Here is a 26,847-nt window from a genome sequence, read left to right as displayed (position 1 = left end):
GCTTAATCCAGGAAGTTTCGCATATTTGTAGAAGCTTTGAACCACTAATGCAGGCCAGGTTACCGAGATTGACAGAGTGGCGTTCCCGACTGTTGTTACCGGGGAATTATTCCAGGTGCCGCTGAATGGAAAGCAGCCCAGAGATGTGTTGCTCAAGCGCACACCCCTAGAGCCGAACCAGCATCCCTTGAGTTTGGCGCGGAACCACTAAGCTAACAGGGCGGATAAGCAAAAACAGTAGCGAGTACCCTGACAGCCACTTTATCTGGACCAGGTAAAGTAGTTGTCCGGGTAGCCTTTTGAATAGCAAACTTGGTAAATAACATAGCATGGGTCTGAAAAAAAAAACGTTACAGCAGCATGTTATAAAACGTAGGCTGATGAAAAAAATCTTGATTTGGAATGATGCGAAAACATTGATAGGCCTCCGACTAAAAAAAGGGAGATTAGAAAGGAACCTCGTCAATTATAGCCTAAGCCTCTTGAGGTATCAGTTGTTTGTGTTAATTCGTTGTGTAATTCGTTTTCTGTGTGTAAAATAGTAGCCTAAAGAAGAACCAATTTAAAAAATATTAGATTTTTGAGATAATGGGAATCTATCCTAAATAGGTACGTACTGTGAACTAAACAATGAAATAAGGGTGTATAAAACTTCCAGACAGGAAAAGCACAACTGACTTGGCGAGAGGCAAGACTAGCACGACTGTTGCATCCATCAAGCTCCACATAACATGACAGACTAGATGCAAGCTTTGATCTGAAATAATGTGTAATTTTGAAACAACACTTTTTTCAGTGTACCAAAACCTGTTTGCAGTCAAACAGAATCGACTTGCTTCTATTGATATCGTTGTCAACCACATTCACTGGCTTTTTTGAAGTGGAAACTGTTTGGTTGAAGAAAAGGTCACTGAACTCTATGAAGTACAAGGACCCCGTAGTCATGAGCCTGCATATTGTCGCTCACACAAAAACTGAAATAAGTTTTTAAGAAATAAAATTTTTTTTCGTCAGCTGCGTGGTCAACTCTCAAGAACGTCTGCGGGATGGTCGAAAGGGCACCGGCTTGATACCGCTCCAGAGCGCTGTCTCGGCAAACAGTTAATTCTGGGCTATACCAAAATACTCGGAGCAGCTGACTCAATGAGTATATTTCCCTTCCCTACTTGTTTTGTCTGTTGTTTTGCGTCTGCGATAGCACTGTAGGGTAGGCTACTGTATGTTGTCGTGATGAGCGCAAAATAAAAAAATATTATTGAGGTCCAGTTCATTGATTGCTACCTTTTCTATATTTCACTAGGTGGAGCATTTCAAGCAATCTGGTTACATTTTTGCAGCTACTTCATTTTTGATAAGTTTTGTGTACTAGTCAATGTTTTTCACCTGTAAACTCGTTAAGTTATTGCAATAATAGCCCACACTAACATTTATTTTGAACTCAAAATTAAGCTAATCAGAGCTTGGCAATCAATATTTGAAGAAACTGAAATTAAAAGAATAAGAAGACTTACTGTACAAGTGAATGCCCCTGAAGACTCCATTCTGGTCAAGTATGTTTGTTGTAAAACTAGCCTAACAAGTATATAACTGCAACTGTAACTCCGCATTTATTTTGCCAAAGTATGGCCTGCTTGAGTTAGCTGAGTAATTTTTTATATCAAAACTAGAGATCAAGTGGTGCCAAGTTTTTTTTATAGTAATGTAGTGATGGAACAACCTTCGGCTTTGGCCAAACTTCGGCCAATTTTTTCAACTCTGGGCTGAATGTGTGCATGCCAACTGTGTGTGGCTGTGGTCAAGCTCATGACTTTGGATAAAATCTAATTTTCTGTATCACTGCATGGTATTCTAATGATGCAAGAATACACATAAATACACATACTTTACTGGCTGTAACATTGGTCTTAAACGTATATGTAAAATTGAAAATGGTTTCAAGAAAGTCAATTAAACATCTTTATCCTATTAAAAACAATACGGTACTACATCAGGTGGAAAGAAAACATAAGTCAAATTTGAATTGTACACAAATGTTTATTCCTGAATAAACTCTTTTAGAGGATCATAAGCATTGTCATAAAACACCTTCTTTTAAGAGTGTTTGGTTATCTCTTTACTGCTTGCTAAGAGTTGTGTACCTACAACTGGGCCATTGATAGGATAATTTCTGCCCGGTGCCAACATGTCTCTCAAGCCTTAAATTCAGACACTTCCAAGAAAAATGCACCATATCCAACGAATATGAGCTAAGTTCCTTAGCCTCGTGGAATGGTTATGGGCCCCTAAAACCATCCCGGGTACGGTACAAAAGTACCCTCTGGACCACCCTATCAATGCCACTTCCAACAACTCGGTTAAAACATTGATTATATTTATCTGATTATATTATTATTTATTATATTTACCGTACATATTAACAAAGGCCAGAAGCTCCAGCCGCAGTTGACATACTCTAGCTGGAACATCTTATCTCTGGCCAAAATGTTGCCTCTGGTGCATCATTAATATGTATAGTTCAAGTTTGTGTTTACATGGGTCTCTCATACAAAACTATTCTAGTTCATAGCTACTGCATTAGAAAATGTGCAACATTGTCCCTTGTCATAATAAAAACATTAACAAGAACACATTACTGTATCCTGTATTAAAATCAAACATTGTTGATTAAGGGTAACCAGAACACTATAGATTACCACCTTATACTACTAATTGACTACGTAGCTGAGTGGCTGAGCCCTTGTACAGCACTCGAAAGAGCATCGGTTTGACACTGCTCAAGAGCATGTGGTTATGTTGGCAGGGCATTTAAAGACATGCCTCAAGTGGGCACAAAGATCGGCATCTTTGTCTTCCCATCCACTTAATCTAAATTTTTATATAATCTGAATATTATATGACAAAAAAGTACTTTACCACTGTATTTTGTATCCACAATACATATTGTAGAATTAAATTTTGTAGAGTTCAATCTACTCATGTCCGAACCACATTGTCTTGTCTATTTTAATATGTGAAAACATCAACTGGATGTTTCATTGACAATGTGTATTGTCATTTAAGCTAAGAGTTTTAATACCGCTTATGTGAGACTGCTGCTTTTTGCTGACTGCTCACTGTTTTATTTTTATTTTTTTAGTGTAATTAGTTTTTTTTATTACTGTGTTACCTGCAACAGGCTAGGGTGGCAGCTGACATAGATGACCTGACCTTACAGGTCTTTCGTTGCCATCCTGTTGTGCTGATAGAGACTCAATTTGTATGTACTTTTTGTTTGTTTATCGCCAGCAAAACAATAATGAATAAACTGAACTGCACTGCTGTTTGAATTGCAGTGTTGTTACATTGCAAAACAGCTTTTAATCACACTATTTCAAGTTTGTATAATGTATATGTCATCGTTCTGTTGTGTAAGGATTTCAAGCTGGAAAAACATTTGGATCATGCAGAATTTAAGCCTTTCTCCACCTGATATCATAACACCAGAAAAAGGACAAGTCTAGAATTAAGGCAACTTAAAACCTGCAAGACCCCAGCATTTAATCGTAACATTTTTGGTTCATAGTCATAGTTGTTTTATTGGAGTTTATATACAGTAGGCTACTGTATTGGTTGAAATTCTAATATACAGTGCAGTACAATAAACTAGATTTCACTGATTAACTGATTAAAACTGTGTTTTGCTTTGTATTTTGTTTGTTTATATGCAACTCTACCTGATATAAATAATACTTTATCAAGCTATCAATTGTAAAAGACATTTGAATGACATGGCACAGTTTTGGTTATTTAATTTGGCAGTGGCTATAGTTTTACTGAATAATAGCCTTCACCTTGAGGGTGTGGTTTAGGGTTGATCAAACATGTTTTGGCTATCATGTTCAGACATTCTTAATCACCTGAGCATACAGTGAGTACTATGGTAAAGATCGTGTATGTGTTGGTAAAGCAAAATGGCTAGATGCCTTGATGCACATTTGCTGTTTGAAAATTTATTTGTGGAAATTCAACACAAAAAGAACAAAGTAGTAATTGCCAACATCTTTGTTCCAAAAAAGTAGCATGAAATAATAGTTTTAAAGTAGATTTACAAAATGACCACTGAAAACAGCAACATGCTGTGCAGTGTGCAGTCAAAGACCATACAAATTCAGCTAGTTGAGTGTGTTTATGAGTACGTGCATAAAAAATAGCATAAGCATCAAACGTTTTTCTAAATTTGGAAAAAATATTACACTGCAAATATTACATGCATGAAGGATAAGACAAGAGTGACCACAGAACAGTAATGGCAATTAAGTAGAAACCTTTTCAGTTTTAATGGCCACTTGATTGAGGTTGTAAGTATTCTTAAATTTATTTGAGGTTGCTCTGCTCGATGATGACTTGTTTTTTTCATCAGGTGGTACCAATGATGAAAGATGAAACAACCAAGCATCGAAATGGGCGTCGTAAAACGCACATTATGTCCCTTGAAGAGGCAAAGTCTGGCAAGCAGTCGCATTGGGAGGAATTGGAAATTACAGGTATCTAACAAAATTACATTCAAAAATTAGGCTGCGGGTTTAACCAGGTTGTGAAATATTGCCTAGGTCTTTGAATCTGTGACCGCAATCACAATGTGTATGTTTGTTTGTGTAGGCTACCGCTGTTCATTGTGTATGTTATTTACATCACTAACTTGAACAAGCTGCTGACTCAATGACCATGTGGTTTTTTTGGTGCCTCCTCGTCACATGGCACCCGACAGTTTATGACATATTTTTTATTATTTTTATGTTTTTATTATTTATATGACAAATGAATTGATTTACTGGATTGTGACAACATTCCAGATTGTCCAATTGTACAGCTAACTTCAAGATACCGTACCAGGAATGTGAAATGATTTATTTCTTTGTTTCTGTGAAAGGAAGTTAGCTAATGAAAGAAAGGGCTAAGTTAGAATTTATGAAGAAAGTATGCATTGTTTTATTGTGTTGCTTAGCCAACTTTGATCTCACCTGAATTTGATAAGTTAAACACAAATCGTAGTATTGCTTATGATAATACAATGTAGTAGGCTACCATATTCCATATTTTGCTCTGTTCTAGGACTTATTCGCAATTTGTCACCAAACATTTGGAAGCTGACTCATTTGACGGTGCTGTTTCTGAATGACAACCAACTTTCTCGAATTCCACCTGATATCAATAAACTTCAAAATCTTCACTGCCTTGACTTGTCTTCGAACAAACTTAGAAGTTTACCAGTGGAGTTGGGAGACCTCATCAAATTAAGGTAAATTTATTTATTGTAAGTACAGTATATAACAGTTGTTTTTATATTGTCATGCAAAATACTTAACAGTAATCATTGCCAGTGTTGTCTGTGGGCAACGTTTGCGAAACAGTTTTCTGGCTCTTAAAATCGTTTCATGTTCTTCTATATATCACCCATTTAAAAAGTTGTTTTGAGATAATTTTAGAGGATTGCTTTATTTGCATTGGTAGGATCTAAAATGCCCTTTAATATTAACTGTTGTCAGCTAATATGAACCCTTTGTTCTAACCTTGCAATGACAACTTAAACCGTTTCAACAACCAGATTGTCTATACAGTGTTTTATAAATTTAAGATGTGTTTTTGAATAAGCCTAAGTGAGTTCATCAAACGTTTCACTGCGCATAGAAATGATTAACTGAGTTTATAGCTTGATATGATAAGAGTAAGGTAGTGTTGATAACATGCAATTAGCTAAAGATCCTATTCGCTGCTTCACTCTCACCGCAGAAGAATGACTGTTTTTTGTATCTTTTGGTTTTTGCTTGGCTGTAATGGTAGTAATTTGTAATGTTTATCAAATTATCTTATTATTCCTGTAACGACTTTCATTGGATTTTTTTTTAATTATTTTTTTGAAATTGTTTCTTTGGTGAAAATCTTCCGTGGCTGGCATTACACATCACTATGCATCCACTTGATTTATGACAAAAGCTTGGCTGCAAAACATGTTTTTTTCATCGATTAGTGAAACGTTTTTAAAACCTGGAGCGTATTGTCCTGAAATATTTGTGTGTTATCAAATGCAGGATAGTCTGTTTTTTCTGCTACAGTTCTTTTGATTAAAAAGTGCTAAGCAAGTTTGATTGAAAGCTGCTTCATTGTGTATGGTCTGAAAAACTACAAACCTTTTGGTGAGTTTTGAGTGACCACCAACAAGGTTTTCTCAACGCCGTTCATTGGGGTAACGAAGTGTTGCCAATGTCGTGTCGGTTTGGTGAAGCGAAACTGTTTTCGGTTGATTCAGAGTTTAGTTGTAAAAAGTTGTTGGAATGTCACAGCTGTACTTCAGAGTTTTTTTCTAGAGTGACACAAACAGGTGTAATATTTCATTTACCGAATTCGTCGTTAACCAGCAAGTATATATATTTTTTATCAGAATGTCCCTAATGCATTTGTTTAATGTCACTAGCTAAGCGTGCACCTGTCCCAACAAACAATTCGATCAAACTACCATGGTCTTGCTTCATTATCCTCAATGGTAGTGATTGTGTGTTTAAGTGGATAATAATGACACAGAGAATGCAATGACACAAGCTGCATACCATTTCTTAACTAATCACATCCAGTGGTTTTTTAATTCAGATGTTGGTGTCGTGTGGTTTTGTTTGCTTTATAGTTTAACAAAGTTATCTCTACCAAAATATGCAACTCACACTGAGCATGTAACTTTATGTTAATTTTTGTCTTTGGACTTAATGTTCAGCAATCAGCAGAGACAGAAATCTGATACTTCATAATCTGCCCATAGAGTTATAGATCTTAGTCTCATTGACCTGAATAATTCTACCCTTTCTGTAAGTTTATGGACCCTCAGGTTAAAGATTGCAGAGAGAGCATGGACCCACAGGTTTCTTTGAAATTAAAAAGTGATGTAACTTGTAGACGTCACTATGTGCAGTTGAAAAACATATTTTTTGTGACAAAATTGACCATCCTTAGCATTTTTGCTGACATGGATGTTTTATTGAGATCAATAATTGCGTTTTGGATGTTACTGTTTTGGCAGTGTTGCATGGTGACGGTGTATTTCCAAACTTACCGTTCAACGTTTCCTGTTTAGAGAAATAAAACATAGTAACTTTAGCGGGTTTAACATACTTTATTTCACACAAAATATAACATAATTAAATAAATGAGTTTATTTTATGTTTATGAGTTTATTTTATTTAATTATGTTATATTTTGTGTGAAATAAAGTATGCTAAACCCGCTAAAGTTACTATGTTTTATTTCTCTATGGTTCAACAAAGCAAACTCTCTACCAAAGCCTCATGTTTCCTGTTTAAAAAACTAAAAATCTTAAAATTAGTTGGTCTTTCTGTTTTCAACTCTAACCAGTATTGTCGTCACCTGCGGATGTGACCGGTTTATAAAATAGGCCATCAGTCTCACAGAATGCACTTGCCCAAAGGCTGATGCGAAAGAATAGAATATAATAAGGAGTAGGCTACAATTTTTTTTTTACTGGAAATACTGTTTTGCCGGCCAGATAGCGGTAGTATTGATTGAACAAGCTCGAGTCATAGTGACGTGTTGGTGCGTATGTGCGTCGTGCGCGTTCTACTTGTCAATGCGTGCGTGTGGACTTTATTGAGCTTCAAATGGAAGCTTCGGTGGTGTTTCATGTAAACACTAAATGCGCACCAGACCATGACGTGACGGTGTCAACACCAACACGAGGCATAAAAAAACACAATGGCGACGAGAATGCTTTTTGCTGGAATTTAAAACCGTTTCTTTTGTAATTTGCCCTTTTTACGCATTTCCGCAAAGGAATTGCTTGCCACTGTTTTCTTTATTTAGTTCCATTGACGCTATTTTTGTTCTTTCAAACGATTTGATAACTGACTATTTTACGTTCAAAGAATTTGTATTTCAAATGTTGCTGTTGTGTCTATAAAAAGTTACATAGAGAGATGGCTGTTTTGTGTCGTGTGCAATGCGCATTTTATATCATTTCATGTTCATTTGAAACCATACTAATTTCGTTAAAGCTGACATGATAAAACTGAAAATGAATGATGATGATTATGACATGCAAAGTCGTCGAACAGCTTCACACACAGGAGGCTTTGTAACATATCTCGGCTTTTCACACTTTCTGTAAGTTTTCCAGATTTTTTTTCAATTCTATTTTTGAAATTTGTTTGTAATTTGCAGGGAATTGATGCTCAATCATAACTGTCTTCGTAGTTTACCCTACGAGCTGGGAAAGCTTTTCCAATTGCAATTGCTTGGACTCAACGGAAATCCCTTGCAGCAAGATATTCAAAACCTGTACAAAACTGGAACCTGCCGATTGCTAGCGTACCTTCTTGACCATTTAACAAGTAAATGCTCTGGGTTTATGCTGTGCATTGTACAATCAATGTGCTACAGTTGCTTTTAATTTCCCAACAGCATGGAATCAACCATACGTACATACTGTTCCACTTCCACGTATGGTTCCGGTTATTAAACCTACCTATTTCTTAAAGCGTGATGAAGATTTGTCTTGTTATTTTCAAACGCAAAATGACGTCATTAACCTGTCATGATGTTCAGCAAACATCCCATTGCGTTGTTGACAAGCGGAAGTTATTTGAACTAAAATCGCAGATAATTTTTTGGCCGCGAGTTTGCTGACCATCATGTATTTTTTTATTTTTTATGTTAACTTAATGCTAATATTTAAAGAATTAAAATGATTGGCTGCTTGTCTTCTAAATACTCTCGGGAGAACGAGGCAGCTAAAAAGAAGTTAGTGTTTGTATAAACAGCCCTGCCACTGCCGGTCTGAACCAGTTACGGGCGTACATTTATTTATAAAAAACAGTTTAGGTTGCTGTAAGAAGTGTGAGCACAGCTTACGGTAACACTAAAGCTTATCTTCTGTGAATAATTTTGTATATAATTTAAAATTATCAGTAAGCAGTTACAATACTACTGAACGGTATTTTGAAAGCTTTAAATTTCAAGTACCGTATAATATAGTGTGCTTGGATTAAACACTGAAATCGCATTATTTGAACACTGCAAGTAAAATCAAGTCCTTTAACAATAATCTAACATCAGCACCAGTATTCTGTTGACAATTCTCAACTTTTATAAGTTGTTTTGTTTGATTTCAGTCACTGCCCAAGAACCCCCTGAACGGGAATGGACCCACTCCGTTCATCCTGAAAGAATTCAACCGATGGCCATCTTTTCAGTCATGTCATATAATGTGCTGTGCGACAAGTACGCCACCAGACAGGTCAGATTCACAACTTTCTTGCTTTAAATATTCTCGTTCAGACGAACACACTCAAGCGTTTGTAAAATGCAAAAGCAACGTTCACTAATCGGCATAGCCTTTTGTTGGCGCTTAATTAAGCTTTTAGGAGAATTGGAACTCGTAAAAGTTGTCAAGCGAATATTGTATCTACAAATGACATGTTCTTTATCTTAGTTTTGTGCAGAGTAAATTTTTATTAAACAATTTTTAAAAATTAATTATTAGTTTTTGTTTTCATGGTGATTGGTGAGAGTCAACTTTAGTTTCTTGATAATTGCAGTGCTCCCTTTCAAACTTAGTTTGGCGAACTGTTATCATTCATTGTTGCATGGATATTGGTTATTGAGTTTGGTTGAGCTTGCTTATCTAATACAACTGGGCGTTCGTTTGGCCATGTTGTCCATTTGTGTTTTTAATTTCAATATACTTTCAGTTGTACGGTTACTGCCCGCCGTGGGCGTTGAACTGGGAGTATCGACGGAAAACCATCTTGAGGGAAATTCTCTACTATGGTGCTGATATAGTCTCTCTACAGGTAGGAGAATCAATTTATCCGTTAATGCAACGTATTGTGTTAGCAGTTTCTTGCATGGGCAAATACACAGTTCACCAATGGTTGAGTGTGAGGCCTAGTGTGTTGTGATTTTTATGCTTTGAAAAGATGTATTTTTTTTTCTGAGGCTTCACATTTTATTAACTTTGTATTGATTCTGTTGTACAGTGTTTGAAAAGGTTATTTGTGCTTTCAAATGTTCGTGCCAGCTGCTGACGACCACCTTTCCGTTAATATTGTTTTTTTGCATTGTTATAACGTCGCTTGACGTCATACCGATATAAAAACGTCAGCTTTTGCCAGCTGAACAGGTGCTTTGAAAACAGGCATGTTTTGTCCAATCAAATAGAACGACTTAACGCTCTGATCATTGAACGGAGTTAAACGGTTTTGTGACGAGTGAACGTTTAATTTTTTCCGGTGTCCCATTTCTGGGTTTCCTTTTGAGTGCAAATTGTCATGGCCATCTGTATGCTCAACAAGCTAGTTTTTTTACGTTAATTCAACGTTTGTAGACGTTGAAGCAATCTAAAAAGGACTAATTTGTCAGCTTGTACTCACTTACAGGCCCCTTTTTGGTTGTTTTCACCGACTGTCAACCAAAGTGCGTTGTTATAATGAGAGTTATGCAATGCCCTAAGAATAACGTAGAGATAATGGTTCTTATCCAAGTTATTGTTTTTTTTTTGTGATTTCAAAGCAGTGACAACTAAGTCTGTGCATGATTCCTGCTTCAGCGACCTTGATCCCATTTTTTTCTTTATGTTTGTCCTGCAACATAATCATAAGGTATAAAAAACTGTGACCACCGACGCTTCCAAACTGATGATACATTTTTCCAGTTTTCTATTTTTCCAGACCGCTTTTGCCTTTGTTTTCACTGGCCAAAGTGATGTCTTTCATTTGTTTTCTCACGACATGGCTCAATGATACTTGTTATTTCCTAACTTGATATGTCTTCCACTTACAGTTTGCTCCGCAGAGGCCAATTCATTGCAACTCTGGGCTTTTGTTTCATTTGAGATGCTTTGCCAGCACACGTTGCATCGATGTTGAAAAGCTTGATTTTGCTTCCCTGATCAAGTCTAGAACTCGAACAGACGACACCGCTTTCAGTTTGTTTGAAAAGCCTTTCACGCATCGATTGCAGTGACTTCGTGTGTGAATACTCGCTTGCCAGCTATCAAAATAGATCCGTTTTACATTGCAAAACGCTGCTAACGCAGACCCTGCATCAATGCAAAAAGACCCATTTTTTTCTAGCTTGATTCATCATGAATTCAGGGTCTGGAGTTTACAATCATGTAGTAGTGAAGTCAGTGAAGCAATAAACCAACCTGTTTATTGTTGCTTTTACTTTCAATTTCATCCTAGTGCTAGAAACGATTATTGTCCTGATGAACACCCAAACTTTTCAGTATTCAATCATGCAGTAATCAGTTTTTTGCCAATCAAATTCATGTTATCAAGTTATGCTGTTGTGCAGAACTGCAGATGAACCAAGTTGCGGACTCATCTTGCAAGCTTGTCAAGCTACATCGTTACAACGTTTCAACGCAGAAATTAAAACGTTGATAAATGCCGACATTTTGAAAAGGATAAAAGCAATGTCAGCATGCTGTGACACACTAGTTGTTTATTCAAGACATACACACTGGGTGACCAATTCATCTTTGCTTTAGTGGCGCAATGATGACAGAATGCTATACGCCATTGCTCTGCGCGTACGTCAGTAATTCAGATGCCGACTCAGCGAAACCGGTCTATGATTCATCAAGGCGTAATCACGGGCCATAAAAGAGTTTCATCAAATCTTTCTACCTGTCACTCAATCTCTTTTTTTTTTCATGCAAAACAAGACAAGTACTATATTCGTATGCGGTTTGCGTAGTTATTTGTTTGGAATAACAACAACTAGTGCAATGGGATGGCAATTGCTTTGACCTGTTTCAGTTGGTGTTTGTACAGTGTACACTGTGATTTGTGATGTTTGGTGGAATTTGTCTGTCATAAAATTGGTCCTTTTTTTGCATTGTGTTTACAGAAAAAGGACTGGTTTGCTTGTAGGACAAATGTTCTCATACCGAAATCTCAAGTAACGTTACATTAAACATCGCACTGCTGGTAAAAGTAGCTCTTTTTACATCGTTTCAACGTCCAGCAACTGTGTTACGTGCGAGCTGTTAATATTTTGGAGTTTTCAAGCGTTTTTTGAACGTATCTTGTGGTTCTGTCGTTTCAAGTGGATCTGAATTAATATTTTTTAGTCGATTTTTGAAATTATTGAATTATTTTCAATGCCAAAGCATTAATTTGTTATTTATATCGCTCCAATGGTCTGTACGATTAGTAGACCTATGACCTGGATGCAGCCCTATCGTAAGACAACTTGTTGAACTAACACAGCTTATCAAACTACCATTGTGTTCTCAGGAAGTGGAGACATGCGAGTACCACATGTTTTTCCTGCCAGAGATGTCATCACAGGGCTACGAAGGAATTTTCAATCCAAAGTCTCGAGCAAAGCATATGGGTGAAGATGAGAAACAGCACGTTGACGGTTGCGCTATATTCTGGAAAACTTCAAAGTAAGAAGTGGTAACACGTTGCACATAATAATAGGGGCGTGAGACCAGAGGGGGGGGTACCCAAAAAATAGTATATCCAATTTTATTTTGATAGATATACTAAATCTAGGCTGTATACCAAATTTTAGGTCAAAATATTGAAAAACCATTCATTAGGGGCAAAAAATGTGATTTTTGACCCCAGCGAGGGAATTTTTTTCATAAAAATTAATTTTGGATATAAAATCTGACACAGTTGAGGGAATCAGTTGATTTAAAAGTGTATTCCTACTCATTTTTCAGCAATGAATCTATTTTTGGTGGTTAAAATCATCTATCTCATGTAGAAAGTGGCCAAAACTTGAATTTTCTTCCAAAAATACTGAAAAAATACCCCTCGAAAAAAAAATTATTGTAAAAAATTTTCTTGCTGTGCCCCCCACATCCCAATTCCAGTATTTTAAGCCCTCGTGTGGGATGGTCAGAATAAATGCAAACATTTTGGTGCAAGAAAAAGTGAAAAAGCTCTTGAAATGGCCAAATGGTGCCATTTATGGTATTATATACATGCGAGAATTTGAAAATTTGCTTCATTACATAGTACATAATTAACTCACATAATATATATGTATGATACACAGTATATTGAGCACAAGGATAGACTATAGTCAGTGTTGTGTCCCAGGGGTGAATGTTCTTCCCCAATGCATGTGGAAATTCAAAGGTTTGTATTTGACTCTTTCTTTGTTTGTTTATTATATTGGTGGGGGGAGATTGAGAGATTAGCAGGGGATTATATCAGGTGTTTTGAGAAGAATATTCACCTCTAATGTGTCCCAATATTTCTATGTTGCCATAATGATTGTTTATGCATATCAGAATTATGTTCATATTTACTGATATTTAGATCAGCAATTGTGCATGATATTGATACACTTAGAAGGTAGGTTTTGCTTTGTTGAATAGAGCTTCGATTTCTTTGGTATTTTTCAAACATAATTTGTTTGTTCTACCAAAGTCCCACTTTCCTGTAATAATAAGCCTTTTTCCATTTTCATTTGTAAGGATCTGTTCTACATCAACTTTGTCATCAACTGGTTTTTCTGCATGTACCCAGTAAACATTCTTTTCAGAGTCCTTTCTTACAAGATGTTCAATACTATAATCTTTGGCTGAAAGCATCTCCTTGAAGTATCCAATATACCAAACTACAGTATCTCGTTCCACCATAATGTAGCGCAAAGTTCATTGGCCTCAAAAAGAGAAATAGGAGCAGGTTGGTTCGAGATTATTGCCAATGCGTCTTCATTGGTAGGCAATGCTACATGAGCAGATGATATTGCTGTGCCATAGGAACCGCCTAACAGTATGCATAAATTTTCCACCTTTTCTTCAATTGAGATTCTACTTTGGTGGTATAATTCTGGATTAGATGTGCTCGTTCATGAGGATGAGTGTGAATAAAGAATGCTAGTGCAGTGCATACAATTGATTTAGTATTGTCTGGATGTTGTTGGAGCACAGCCAACAACTCATCTTTGGTTGTGCATGGACCATTCCAGCTCTTGCAGGAAGTGAGAAGTTTTGTGATGTGATCAGTGTGCTTTTGTTTTTTCTCACTTCATGCAAGAGCTGGAATGGTCCATGCACAACCAAAGATGAGTTGTTAGCTGTGCTCCAACAACATCCAGACAATACTAAATCAATTGTATGCACTGCACTAGCATTCTTTATTCACACTCATCCTCATGAACGAGCACATCTAATCCAGAATTATACCGCCAAAGTAGAATCTCAATTGAAGAAAAGGTGGAAAATTTATGCATACTGTTAGGCGGTTCCTATGGCACAGCAATATCATCTGCTCATGTAGCATTGCCTACCAATGAAGACGCATTGGCAATAATCTCGAACCAACCTGCTCATATTTCTCTTTTTGAGGCCAATGAACTTTGCGCTACATTATGGTGGAACGAGATACTGTAGTTTGGTATATTGGATACTTCAAGGAGATGCTTTCAGCCAAAGATTATAGTATTGAACATCTTGTAAGAAAGGACTCTGAAAAGAATGTTTACTGGGTACATGCAGAAAAACCAGTTGATGACAAAGTTGATGTAGAACAGATCCTTACAAATGAAAATGGAAAAAGGCTTATTATTACAGGAAAGTGGGACTTTGGTAGAACAAACAAATTATGTTTGAAAAATACCAAAGAAATCGAAGCTCTATTCAACAAAGCAAAACCTACCTTCTAAGTGTATCAATATCATGCACAATTGCTGATCTAAATATCAGTAAATATGAACATAATTCTGATATGCATAAACAATCATTATGGCAACATAGAAATATTGGGACACATTAGAGGTGAATATTCTTCTCAAAACACCTGATATAATCCCCTGCTAATCTCTCAATCTCCCCCCACCAATATAATAAACAAACAAAGAAAGAGTCAAATACAAACCTTTGAATTTCCACATGCATTGGGGAAGAACATTCACCCCTGGGACACAACACTGACTATAGTCTATCCTTGTGCTCAATATACTGTGTACATATATCATAATTATGTACTATGTAATGAAGCAAATTTTCAAATTCTCGCATGTATATAATACCATAAATGGCACCATTTGGCCATTTCAAGAGCTTTTTCACTTTTTCTTGCACCAAAATGTTTGCATTTATTCTGACCATCCCACACGAGGGCTTAAAATACTGGAATTAGGATGTGGGGGGCACAGCAAGAAAATTTTTTACAATAATTTTTTTTTCGAGGGGTATTTTTTCAGTATTTTTGGAAGAAAATTCAAGTTTTGGCCACTTTCTACATGAGATAGATGATTTTAACCACCAAAAATGGATTCATTGCTGAAAAATGAGTAGGAATACACTTTTAAATCAACTGATTCCCTCAACTGTGTCAGATTTTATATCCAAAATTAATTTTTATGAAAAAAATTCCCTCGCTGGGGTCAAAAATCACATTTTTTGCCCCTAATGAATGGTTTTTCAATATTTTGACCTAAAATTTGGTATACAGCCTAGATTTAGTATATCTATCAAAATAAAATTGGATATACTATTTTTTGGGTACCCCCCCCCTCTGGTCTCACGCCCCTAATAATAATACAGATTTTACGGGGCATTTCTGCACTTGTAAACCCGACTTCAAATGCGATCACAGCTCTATCATTGCGCTGTGGACTATAACTATTTGGTCTGTTCAAAGCCTAGGCCCCACTTGCTTAGAGCATAGTACTCCGCACACAAGTGTTATACTAAGACCTTCTCTAGCTTCATAACTTTTTACCAAGACTAAGATGAGAAGGGTTTCGGTTATGCACTCACTCACGAGTCCTGTAAGGCATGCGGACACCGGCAACAGTTCTATGAATGCCTTCCAAACCGCTTTTACACGCGACTCTGCTGCGTGATCGCATCCCCACAGCACGGTACAACAGCTCGTTACAGCAGCAAAATAATGTGCAACGTACAGTGCACACAATAGATTAGAATGGATCGTGCGCCTAATACCAATGCTTTACTGTCTATTCACAGCAAGTGGTTGCTCACGAAGACGCGCCTGTGTCTTGACCAGACATTTATCGCATGTTAGTAGGTGAACACAAACACAGGCAACCGCGTTATCAAAATTTACCATCATACACAAGTCTGGATGCAACAAAAATTCCAATATCGAATAGCGTTTTTATCAGCTAAAAAGCGAGCAGTTTTACCCTGACTGCAGTATATGTCATTTTTACGTTGATTCATTGTCTGCAGACGTTAAATCAATGTAAAAATGACAAATTTTGCTCTCGGGGTAGTTACACTGGCAGCTCGGACAACTAGTTAGTCAGATATGAACACCGACAGTTTTTAAACTTACATTTTCAGGTTTACTCTCGTGAAAGAATATCTGGTCGAATTCAACAAGGTAGCCATGCAGAACAACGAGGGTTCTGAGGATATGGTGAACAGGGTCACGACGAAGGACAACATCGGCATTGCTGCTTTATTGCAAACCAACGAAGGACTTTATGACAACGCAGGTACAGTAGTTTGTTTGTCTGAAAAGTGCCTTTTTCTGTCATTAGCGAAACTTTCATTGTGAAAAATCTTCGTTCTGTTGCACGTTTATTGGCGCCTGTTGGATGTCTTGATCGCTAAATCGGTCTTTATGAAGCAAATTATACATTTTGTCTTCAAAGGCTGATGCAGTTTTTTGGATGCTTCTTTTTCTACGGAGTTTGTAACAGAGTGCCTGCAAGTGTTAATGGTGTTGCGACTCTGTCAACTTAGATTGAAAAACCGGTAGCAGGTCCATTTCCTCTGAAAGGGTATGACTGCAGTCTTCTCACTGATTACACAATGTTGAACCATCGCACCTTTTGTGGCAGACGTCTATTGCTATTGCGCAGTGAGTTGGCGCAGTCGTCGTTGAGCCAACATTTAGCCTTTGTTCTTTCAATTGGCACACGGGCTTGTCACGATTCTACGTAATCATTCATTCGTTCAATCGCACTTTTTTACTTCAACCTTTGTGCTCACGTACCTAAACTGCAGTTGTAGTAATTACTTTGTAAGTAACTGTAGAGAGGCGTTGTATAAACGTTGAAAGGCGCTGAAGCGATGTCAGAACGAAAACTTTTAATCTGTAGTAACAGTAGCAGTGATAGGTGACATGTATCTTTTATGTGTCGTAAATGTTATTTTATTATAAAAATAGTCTTATTTCTTTGCCAACGTTTACCATTTAACTCAGCTAATGTTTGATGTGAAATTTTATACAAACACTGAGTTTATGTCTCTTTGGTAAAATTGAACTGTAAATAGCAGCTGAAATTCGTGTCCTGACAGCAAATCAACCGTTTTGCACGTCTCCAGACGCTGAATCAATGTAATTAACGGTTGATTTGCTGTCTGGGTGGTTATACTCTCTGTCAACAAAGTGTGGCATTCTTAAAACATGTGGTCTGTTTTTAAAATGAGGCCACATACACGAAAAGTTGTCACGAAGAAATTCAGGCTTCAACCAAAAGGGGCAATAAGAATTTGGTTGCGTTTGTGATCTTAAACTTGCAATGCTGCATTTTGAGCTGCACTTTCGAGGCAAAAATTTGTGTTGCTTTTTGTCCCTCTTGTTAGAACTTCTTCCTTCTTGCGATCCATTTCTAATCTCGTTTCTTTTTAGGTTTCCGAAGCGCTGGTGATCATCCTTCGCAACTTGTCTTGGCAGCGAATGCACACATGCACTGGGACCCTGAATTCAGGTTTGTCACACTGAGGTAGTGATAACCCAGCCAGAAAAATTTCCCTTTTTGCTTTGATTCTGCAACACGTTGAATCTACAGCCGATTTCAAGCTGGAAAGTGACAAAGTGTTTGTTTCATTGTTACCTTGCAAAATAAGAATCAATAATATGCAAAGCGTCATATCAGTTCAGTCGATTTCACATCGAGATTATCTGCTTGCCTAATAGCCACCGGGCATGGCGTGACGTAATTTAGCATTGTTTTTGTGACGCTTGTACGTAGCCACCCTGTCGTCTGCTAATAGCTGATCAGACACTTCATTGTTTTCGAAATTGAATAACAATGTTGAATGCAGACAACGTTTGTCGCGTGGTTAGCGGGTAGAATCAGTCTTTGTTGATGCGTTGTGGGTACTTACCGACGTATTTTAAACGTAAACATCATATGAACCCACTTCGTCAATAAACATAAACAAATTGATTTTCATTTCATTTGTTAGCGAAAGGTTCGATTTTGACGTTTATTGAGCTGCGAATCGATATAAAATGAGCAGTCTGCAAACATTGATTCAATGTAAAAAAACCTTTGATTTTTACATTTGCAAACGTTGAATCAATGTAAAAAAACAGCTGATTGCATTCTAGGAACCACACTTCAAGGATTGCAACGAGAAGTGGTTCATCTACACTCAGCGTTACCAAGCGTCCGATTTAAATCTTTAAACTTCTTTTTATCAACAACGTCAAATCTATGTTTTGAATCGATTGTGAAACTGGAATTAAACAAGTTCAAACTCTTTCCAAACAGCAAAATCCGTCACTTTTGCATTGATTCAACGTCTGCAAAAGTTGAAACAATGTAAAAGTGGCGGATTTTGTTGTCTGGGTTTGGGACGACTCATGAGCAGTTATTGTGTGCGTTTCTTTGACTGGAAAGTCCTTGTTTGGAATAGACTAACCTTTATGTAAAAGCAGCGCCTAATTAAAAAAAAATGTTTTTCTTTGAATTCTTCGAGGATGGTTATAGTTGTTAACCGGCATCACACATTGCTTTTGAATTATCTTTTTTAAAGCACTCAAGTAGCTTAAGTAGCATTCTAGCATCGTCATCGGTGATTATTGGATTTTAAGTAAGGCGCAGTCTTCGGAATGCCAGACCCATATCAGTTCATGTTTTGATCAAAAACCAATGGATTTGAATAGATTCGCTTCTGGTTCATGGTTGCTGAAAGGAAACTCGACTTCGACTGGTTTTGTTTTGATTTTACGCACGGCTTTATCTACTGAGCTAGAGATAATTGTACTTTTTATTAGATCTGTTTCATAAAATTTTCCTACCTGTAATGCTTGCTGATAATCTATTTTCAAAGCATAGTTTAGCGTCTTTATGATAAAACTATCACAAGATGTTCAGTATTTGTTTGCAATGTCTTGAGAGAGTTTGTTTACATCAAAACGACGTACGTGTTTAAACGTAGTCCAGTGAACGGTTTCATTTACTTTCTGTCCGTGTTGTTGTGTGGATGGAACAGGAAAGTTTAAATGACTAGCATCTCGCTTGTATGATCCCAAATTGCCAAAGCCTACTTTGCGGCTGTGCTGCAAAATTCGCACCTTTGTATTCGTTGGTAAAAGGTTTAGCATCTTTATGATGTCAACACCTTTCACACTTGCCGTCGCAAAATAAGTGTCGGAATTCTGTAACTTACGTTGAAAAATCGTCAAACAATGATAGTTTTCGGTCAAACTTTGTGCTCGATGGCATTGTTTGTTGCAGTTCTTATCACTCATTGATCGAAGAGGGGAAAATCACTGCTCGGTACTATCTCTTGGAAAGTGCAAGACGGGCTTTGATTACTTATGTCTTACTCTATAACAACGTGCTGCGTTGTCTATTTTTGTCTATGTGTGTTTTCATTATGACTTGTTTCCCATATATAGCCTTGTTTTGAAGTGGCTTGTGGAAAACGAACCATTTTTTTTAAATTGATGCTTTAGTCTGATACAGTATGTACACTAAAATTTCAGGTTCTATCGTCAAATGTTTTTAGCACAAAAATAATAATAATTTTTAAACGGCCTTTAGTTTTTCAATAATTTGAGTTGTAAGATAAAAATTTGAGTCAATTTCTCTGATAACATTTGAACTTGACACTATTTTCAATGATGTGTTTTTGTCTGATTCATGCTGTGGAGTTGTTGTTATCGATATCACTGTTGACCACTATGTGTAATTGGAAATACTTAGAAATATGCTGCCTTCTTTTAAAGACCTTGTGTTGGGCTTGTGCATTGCAGCGTGCTAGCAACATTAAAAGAGCTGCCTTACCCTCCTCATTACCAGCCTGCAGACTGAGTACTGTAATGAGCGCTACCTGCAGTCAAGATTAATTCCGACCACCGACTAGTATCCAGTCTGTTGAGGTGGTTGTTACACCATCTCATGCTTGTAGAGCAGCTCAGTATCAGGAATCTGCTCTTTCAGATTGAGGATCACAATATTACATTGATTTGTCAATGATTTTAGTCAAACAAGTTAATATTTTTGTCTGTTACTATGACGTGTAACGACATAAATGTGTATCGCAGACAGCAAAATCCGTCATTTTTACATTGATTCAACAACACTGAAAAACCGCACAAATGGAACTTGAAGGAATTTGTGTAGCATGCGATAACCCGGCCAACAAATCAGTCCTTTGCATTGATTCAACGTTTACTAGACGTTAAATCAATGCAAAAATTACGGATTTTGGTGTGGCGTGACTCAAGCTCACAAAATTTATCGACCCCAACTAACCAGTAACCATTCATCTTGCTTTCCAGCGACGTGAAGTTGATACAGACGGTCATGCTTTGCCATGAGCTAAAGCGCATCTATGACGAGGCCAATCAAAGCTTCCGGCCAGGCGGCAGAACCTCAGCTGGGCCCAACGAGTGCCACAAGATGCCGCTAGTGCTCTGTGGTGATTTCAACTCTCTTCCAAATTCAGGTAATCCTGTCGTGCTTGATGTTAGGCAGTGCGTTGAATTTTTTTTCTTACAGTCATTCATATTTATTCAATGTTCTTTCTGTTTGCTAAAATAATGATACGTGAACCATGACGTGAACATACAAGTGTACAATGTACATCTAATATATGATGTGGTGTCAAAAACAGGACACTTTTTGGAAATAAGCATTAGCATTTTCCAAAGTATCCTGAACTCATTTCTGGTTAAGGTTTTCTTTATTGGTTAAAATCATCGATTTCTACGTAATGGTTTCTGTGTTGAAATGCGTTGTAGTTTGGCATTTATAATAAATCCATTGGCTGCGCGTTAAGCGCAAATTGTGGAGTTCTCAAAGCATATTTTTTTGACTTTTCAGGAGTAGTCGAGTTCTTGCAAAACGGTAAGGTTTCTTCGACTCATCAGGACTTCCGAGAGATTGAATACACCAAGTGCCTGAGCACCTTTGGTCTTGGCTTGAGAACAAACCATGGTATTCAGGTGCGTGATACTGTGATACATTTCATGTGACACAGTCATACGTGATACATTGCTATCATGTTCCATATGTTTAATTTGTTTATATTATAGAATATACGTGTCAAGCCAATATCTGTATTTAATTAACTTAAAAAAGTGGTTGTGGTATGTGGTGGAATCGAACCGGGACCTTTGGCTTCTTATTTCTTCGTAGTCCCACGAATTTTCTTGAGATAGTTGACATTTCAAAGCGATTTTGTATAATGCTTTCCACTACATGATCTTATATCTTGCTTTGCAGTTTGACCCGAAGCAGGTGACTCACCCGTTTCGTCTGAACTCATGCTACAACGAATCAAACTACCACAAGCTGAAAGACACCAACTACACTTACGAGTTTAAGGTTTGTTTCAGTTATTTTTTTTTTTATAGAGAATTATATAACAAAAAGTACAAACGGTATTGTCAAGAAAATGTACATAACTTTCTTTACCATCTATCTTGTTTCGGGCTCTTGATGGAAACCAAAGTTGATTAACTTAAAAGTACCATCTTCTATCCATAGGATCTCTCTGTCAATTCTGATCTGCCTTTTCATAAGATCATCTAGTGCGCTCACCTCCGTGCAGTCCTTCGGCTACCGCTTTATCAGGATGAAGATCAGAACTGAAATAAATGGTTGGCGTTTGCCAGTGTTTAGAAGCGTTCTGCTGGACACCTCATTTCGATTGTGTTTTCCTAACAAGGCAACATTGAAACTAAACTTTTTTTCCAGGGCATCATCGACTACATATTCTATTCCCGTACACAACTGAAGTGCCTGGGGGTGCTCGCTGGCATATCACCGAACTGGAATAAGGAGAACAACGTCGTCGGTTACCCGCACCCCCACGTTCCCTCCGATCATATCCCGATCGTCACAGAATTCCAGCTTCTTCCTCAAGGCTACCAGCAGGCGTCGAACATGACCCAGCAGCAGCAGCAACAACAGCAGCAGCAGAGCAGCAACCAGTTCAGTAACCACCCGTACAGCTTCCATCCTGGTCAATCATCAAACCAGTTCCCATCGACAACAGGTTCCTCTATGACGCCCAATACCTTCCAGCAGCACTACCAGGGCCGCTTCTCTGGCGTCACGTCTGGAAACAATCGCCCTGGGTCGTCTGATTCCTTAACTCACAGCCCCATCAACATCTCCAACGGCAACAACGGACAGCCAACCACTCTCTCCCATATGTCCGGGATGGGGATGCATGGGATGATGGGGATGAACGGAAGGAGGTAGTCTTTCGCGGAGAACTAAAGCGAAACTGGTGGAAAATTTCCTTTCGTTTGAAGAGCTTTTCTTTACCCTTCCACTACCAACGTGTGCGCAAATAAACACTTCTCATTTTAGCGCAGGCCAACCGTGAAGTCGCTCGTCTGATGAAATGCGCTTTTATTACTACGGTTCTATGCGACAAAGCGTTGAATCAACGTAATGATCGTCATTTTTAATCGTTTCTCTGGCCACTTTTTATCCCAGCGTCACTTTTCTGTCATTTTTATCCAATTTCTTTCATTCAATCAAGTTTTGAACGTTTCAGTGCTTTCAAAAACTTCTTTTTTAATCTTTCTCTTATCGTGCAGCATCATACATACGTCACGGCTTTCGCTCTATGACACAAAACGGCAAGCCAACAACAAACATCAGAAATCGTGGTTTGAAACTTTTTTTTCTTTTTTCAGTAAAAATATACTTAAGTCTAAAAAGATACTTTTATCAGTTAAGAATATATTAATGCACAGCAATAAACGGCCTGCTGCTGCGGAGTAATTTTATAATTTTAAAGATAAAATCACGCAGCAGAGATTGGCGCTTTTGAAAAATATAAATGTTATATTTGATTGCTGTATTAAGATTAAAAACCATAAGATGTTGATTTTTACTTGAACTGTTTGGCCGTTAGTGGTCACTGTTGCACTGCCCAATGCCACCAGACTGTGAAACAATGTTGAAACCTACACTTTCTTGGCTGGGTAATGGCTTTATCTTGAAATCATTAAAGTGAAAGTAATTTTCCCCAACAGATATCTCGTGTTTTGTTCATTTCAATTGGATAGACCACAAACGGCTGCGATTGGACAATCGTCAATTACGTAATACCCTCGTCATAATCGATAACAGCCACTTGAGCAGTAACATGTGTTATATAACAATCTTTGACGGTTGATGTGACCGAGCAATCTCGAATTTATGACGTCACCATGGGAAAACGATAAGTTACACCACCATCTCACAGAAATATAGTTCTAACGCTTGCTTTGTTTTTAAACCAAGCTACATGTATATCTTTCACTCAGCCGTTTGACTGCATCAGTTCAACGTTTAACAACATCGAGTTAATGCGATTGCCTTACAGAAACGTTTAATATTTGTCAAAAGTTCTCGTAATGATTCACATAGATTTGATTCTTCTTGACGTTGAATCGATTAAATTTACAGATTATAAGTTGAGCACAAATCATTGCGTTTTGTTTTGGGCTTCGGGCAACAACATAGAAAAGTTGCATGAAGCACGCCGCATTGTTCCAGACTGCAAAATTAGTCAGTTGTACATTGGTTCAACGTCTGCAGACGTTAAATCTATGTAAAAATGACGGATTTTGCTGCCCGGAGTTGCTTGCCGATCAATGCAAACCGCAGATACGGAATGTGTCATGCTCATGCTCCATGCAACGTTAAAGAATATTGGGCCGACAGGGGATCTTCCTTTCATTTGTCGTCGTCATCTTGTACCGACTGCGAATTGAGCTGCGTGCAGTAATTTGCCATCTAAGATCGATCTAATGATGGAACCAATGCATAGAGTTGATACTACTACGTAAATTTCATTTGAACACTTCCTCTGCATTTTGTCAACTTTTTCTGGTGAATGACTTTTCCAGTCCCATCACCAAAACATGTTTTTTTTTTACTCTGAATGACAAAACGTTTTCGCTGCAAGATAGTTTTCATTTTGTATCGTTTCATTTTGTCATCCATAGACTTGAAAATGACGTTGCAACCAAAGTTCTGAGTCGAAAAAACTTTGTTCAATATTGAATTTTCAGTGCAATCGAAAAAGTCGTCTTTGCTAATCATACCTTCATTTTAAGCGTTTATGTTGTGTTCGATAATATTGCACTTGTTAAAAAAAACTTCCGTTCTTTATACGTCGATTCTCCGACGTAGAACCGACATGGAAGGAACGAAAATTTCAAACTGGACATTTTAGCCCAATAGATTTCCCGCAGAGATGGCCTTCATCCGTTTTAAATACAAATATCCTGAGTGCTGTAAAAGTTCCGATCTCAATGAAATTCACACTTCTTTAAAAGTTCTGTTTTTTAAAGTTTTCAATCAGTTCCTAGCCTGGCTCATTCTCAGTTGCAGCTCAACATTTGTATCTTGTACTGTCCTTTGACGCTGTGAAGTTCAAGGTAGAGTTGTGAGCCGGTCTTGTACTTTAGAACCAAGCTCAAACCCAAAAATACAAGTGTTAACCGGTTTTGTCTAGTCGATTTACTTTGATCTTGAGCATGTTCCAACTTACTTTTGTTTAATGAATTAAATTGGCAAAAGCAATTAATTGACTAATTGTAAAGATCTACGGAATGCTGGTTCGAATCTGCTCGCAATCTTTTTTTAAACTTTAACATAAGTCTTTCTGGAAATCTTGGTCTGACACACGACTCTGGTAAAACTTCGATTATTTTTGATCTTTCCAAGCTTGCAAAAAATATTTTTTTGCATTGTTTCAACGTCCAGCAACGTTTTAAAGCATGGAAAATGATAGGGAAATTATGATTTTGATTTTCTGCACCATTTTTCATTCGTGTTGGTACCACTGTGAATCGTTTAATTTCGGCAAATCAATGACTCGATTTTGACATTTTTTCTGCATGTGCAAGCGTTTGGAATCGTGGAAATTGACTTATTTGTGCACGGCACAATTGCTTCTTGGTATTACTATTGTTATCAATCAGACTTTTCTACAAAATCTTGAACTACATTTTTCACTTTGCAAGTTGCTGCAAGGGTCGGTCATCACTTGTAGAGTTTCCAGACGAAGTTTTATCTGCAAAATATGAAACGTTCTTATTGGGTGAAGTTGTTTACATTTTTATCAACAACATTTCCTACAAAATTTCGCAGTTTGTCAAATCTTTTGTAGGCTTACTCCAGTTTCAGTTTATACTCACTACTCAGCCAAGAACATCTATCCATTTTGTGTTGATTCAGCGTCAACAGACATTTGTTCAATGCAAAAATGACGGGTTTTGCTAGCTGAGTAGTTTATAAATGATGTTGATTAATTCCTGCTGACGCTGTTTTTACCGAAAAATCGCTAGTTTTTCTAACCAGAAAATCAGTCCTTTTTTGCATTGTTTCATCATGAGGTAGACGTTGAATCAATGCAAAGAAGACTAATTTGCTGACCGGGTTATCGCATGCTACACAAACTCTCTCAAGTTCCATGGTGTTCGATGTCAAGTTCAAACAATCAAAGTTCTATTTGTTCCATTTTTTCACAGTTTTTTTCGATTTGGTTTTGATTTCGAATTTCTAGTGACATCTTTCTCTGGTTTGCTGCAGGGAATTTTCTGTGAGGTGTACTTCAATGACCACAAAATTTGCCTTCCAATACCCGAATTCAACTCGATTTAGACAACTCCGCCATTTGAGTTCCACCAAAGTGCCTTCTTCGTTTACCTCGCAAAACACCAATTCATAATATACCGAAAATTCAAAGTTTAATGTTTCCACGTATTGACTAGTCAATGACGCCATGTTTATACGCCAATCATACTCTCATAAACTTATCCAACAACTTCTATTTTGCATGGATTTACGTTTACAGATGCTGTATTGATGCAAAAAGACTGATTTGCCGGCTGGGATATGCAGTGTGGTTCAACTCTTCCTCGCCAACATTTTAACAAATGTGGAACTTACCGTGTGCGATTATTATTTGATTTAAAAAAGTTCCCTTTTCCAGTTAAAAAAATCATCGTTGTAGAAAGTCAAATGCTGCATGGTTGACTGCGTTCAAGTTTATTTTGCATTCGAACATACAATGGAGATTATCTTCGGTTTGGCTTTGAAATTGGTTGAATAAAAAATGCATGTTTCTCTTGCTAATGTTCCATCTACTACATCATGACCTTGTATCAACGTCTAGAAACGTTGAAATAACGTAACTTTTTTGTTGTTTTGATTTTGTACCCTTAGTTCATTCCTTTCCCGTGCGAGATGATGATGATGATAATAAAGTAGCAGAAGTGTTGTTCTTACTGCGACCCAATATTTTTATTCGAACGTATTTTTCTGTGTTATTACCTTGGGATAACCGTACCCGCTTTTAAATGTCGAGGAAATCTGCCTTGAAAACTTTCCAGAAACTCCCTCAAAGTCCCTCATGCTTTTGATTTCAATTTTTTCAGACATTTTTCATTTTTTGTGTGTTGTTTAATTCCTTGTTGTTGCTTTTTACATCGACCTATTTTCAGAGTTGATCATTTTCAAGCAGCATCCAGCTTATTTTTTGATATTTCTTCCTCCGGACGAAATAAAATAAGTCTTTGCATTTTCGTTCTGGTTGTTTTTCAAGAAGTATTTCAAGGCTTGCTTCTGAGTCGTCAGCAGTCAAGCTGTGTATATCAGAAGAACGCT

The 26,847-nt window shown here is 37.4% G+C and overlaps 1 protein-coding gene across 1 annotated transcript; it reads left to right on the top strand.

The window, feature by feature from the left end:
* The first annotated feature begins 1,499 nt into the window (after nt 1-1,499).
* LOC145776933 (CCR4-NOT transcription complex subunit 6-like) lies at nt 1,500-26,761 on the top strand. Its single transcript, XM_082588175.1, has 13 exons — nt 1,500-1,550; nt 4,400-4,523; nt 5,092-5,278; nt 8,203-8,372; nt 9,153-9,277; nt 9,732-9,833; nt 12,285-12,439; nt 16,325-16,479; nt 17,622-17,700; nt 20,508-20,674; nt 21,052-21,173; nt 21,454-21,555; nt 21,928-26,761. Exons 2-13 carry the CDS (start codon nt 4,409-4,411, stop codon nt 22,435-22,437), a joined length of 1,989 nt encoding a protein of 662 aa, XP_082444301.1. The 5' UTR covers nt 1,500-1,550; nt 4,400-4,408; the 3' UTR covers nt 22,438-26,761.
* The last annotated feature ends 86 nt before the right edge of the window (nt 26,762-26,847 follow it).

This window comes from Aplidium turbinatum, chromosome 9 (assembly GCF_918807975.1).
Source record: "Aplidium turbinatum chromosome 9, kaAplTurb1.1, whole genome shotgun sequence".
Taxonomy (NCBI): Eukaryota; Metazoa; Chordata; class Ascidiacea; order Aplousobranchia; family Polyclinidae; genus Aplidium; species Aplidium turbinatum.
Note: the sequence above shows the minus strand (reverse complement) of the source record. Positions and strands in the feature narration are given on the sequence as shown.

What these genes read in the sequence shown, in the direction of transcription:
- LOC145776933 (XM_082588175.1), top strand. Translation starts at nt 4,409, where the DNA reads ATGATGAAAGATGAAACAACCAAGCATCGAAATGGGCGTCGTAAAACG. An exon ending in ATATTCTGGAAAACTTCAAA is followed by an intron (nt 12,440 to 16,324) that starts GTAAGAAGTGGT and finishes TTACATTTTCAG; the next exon opens with GTTTACTCTCGTGAAAGAAT. An exon ending in CACTGGGACCCTGAATTCAG is followed by an intron (nt 17,701 to 20,507) that starts GTTTGTCACACT and finishes CTTGCTTTCCAG; the next exon opens with CGACGTGAAGTTGATACAGA.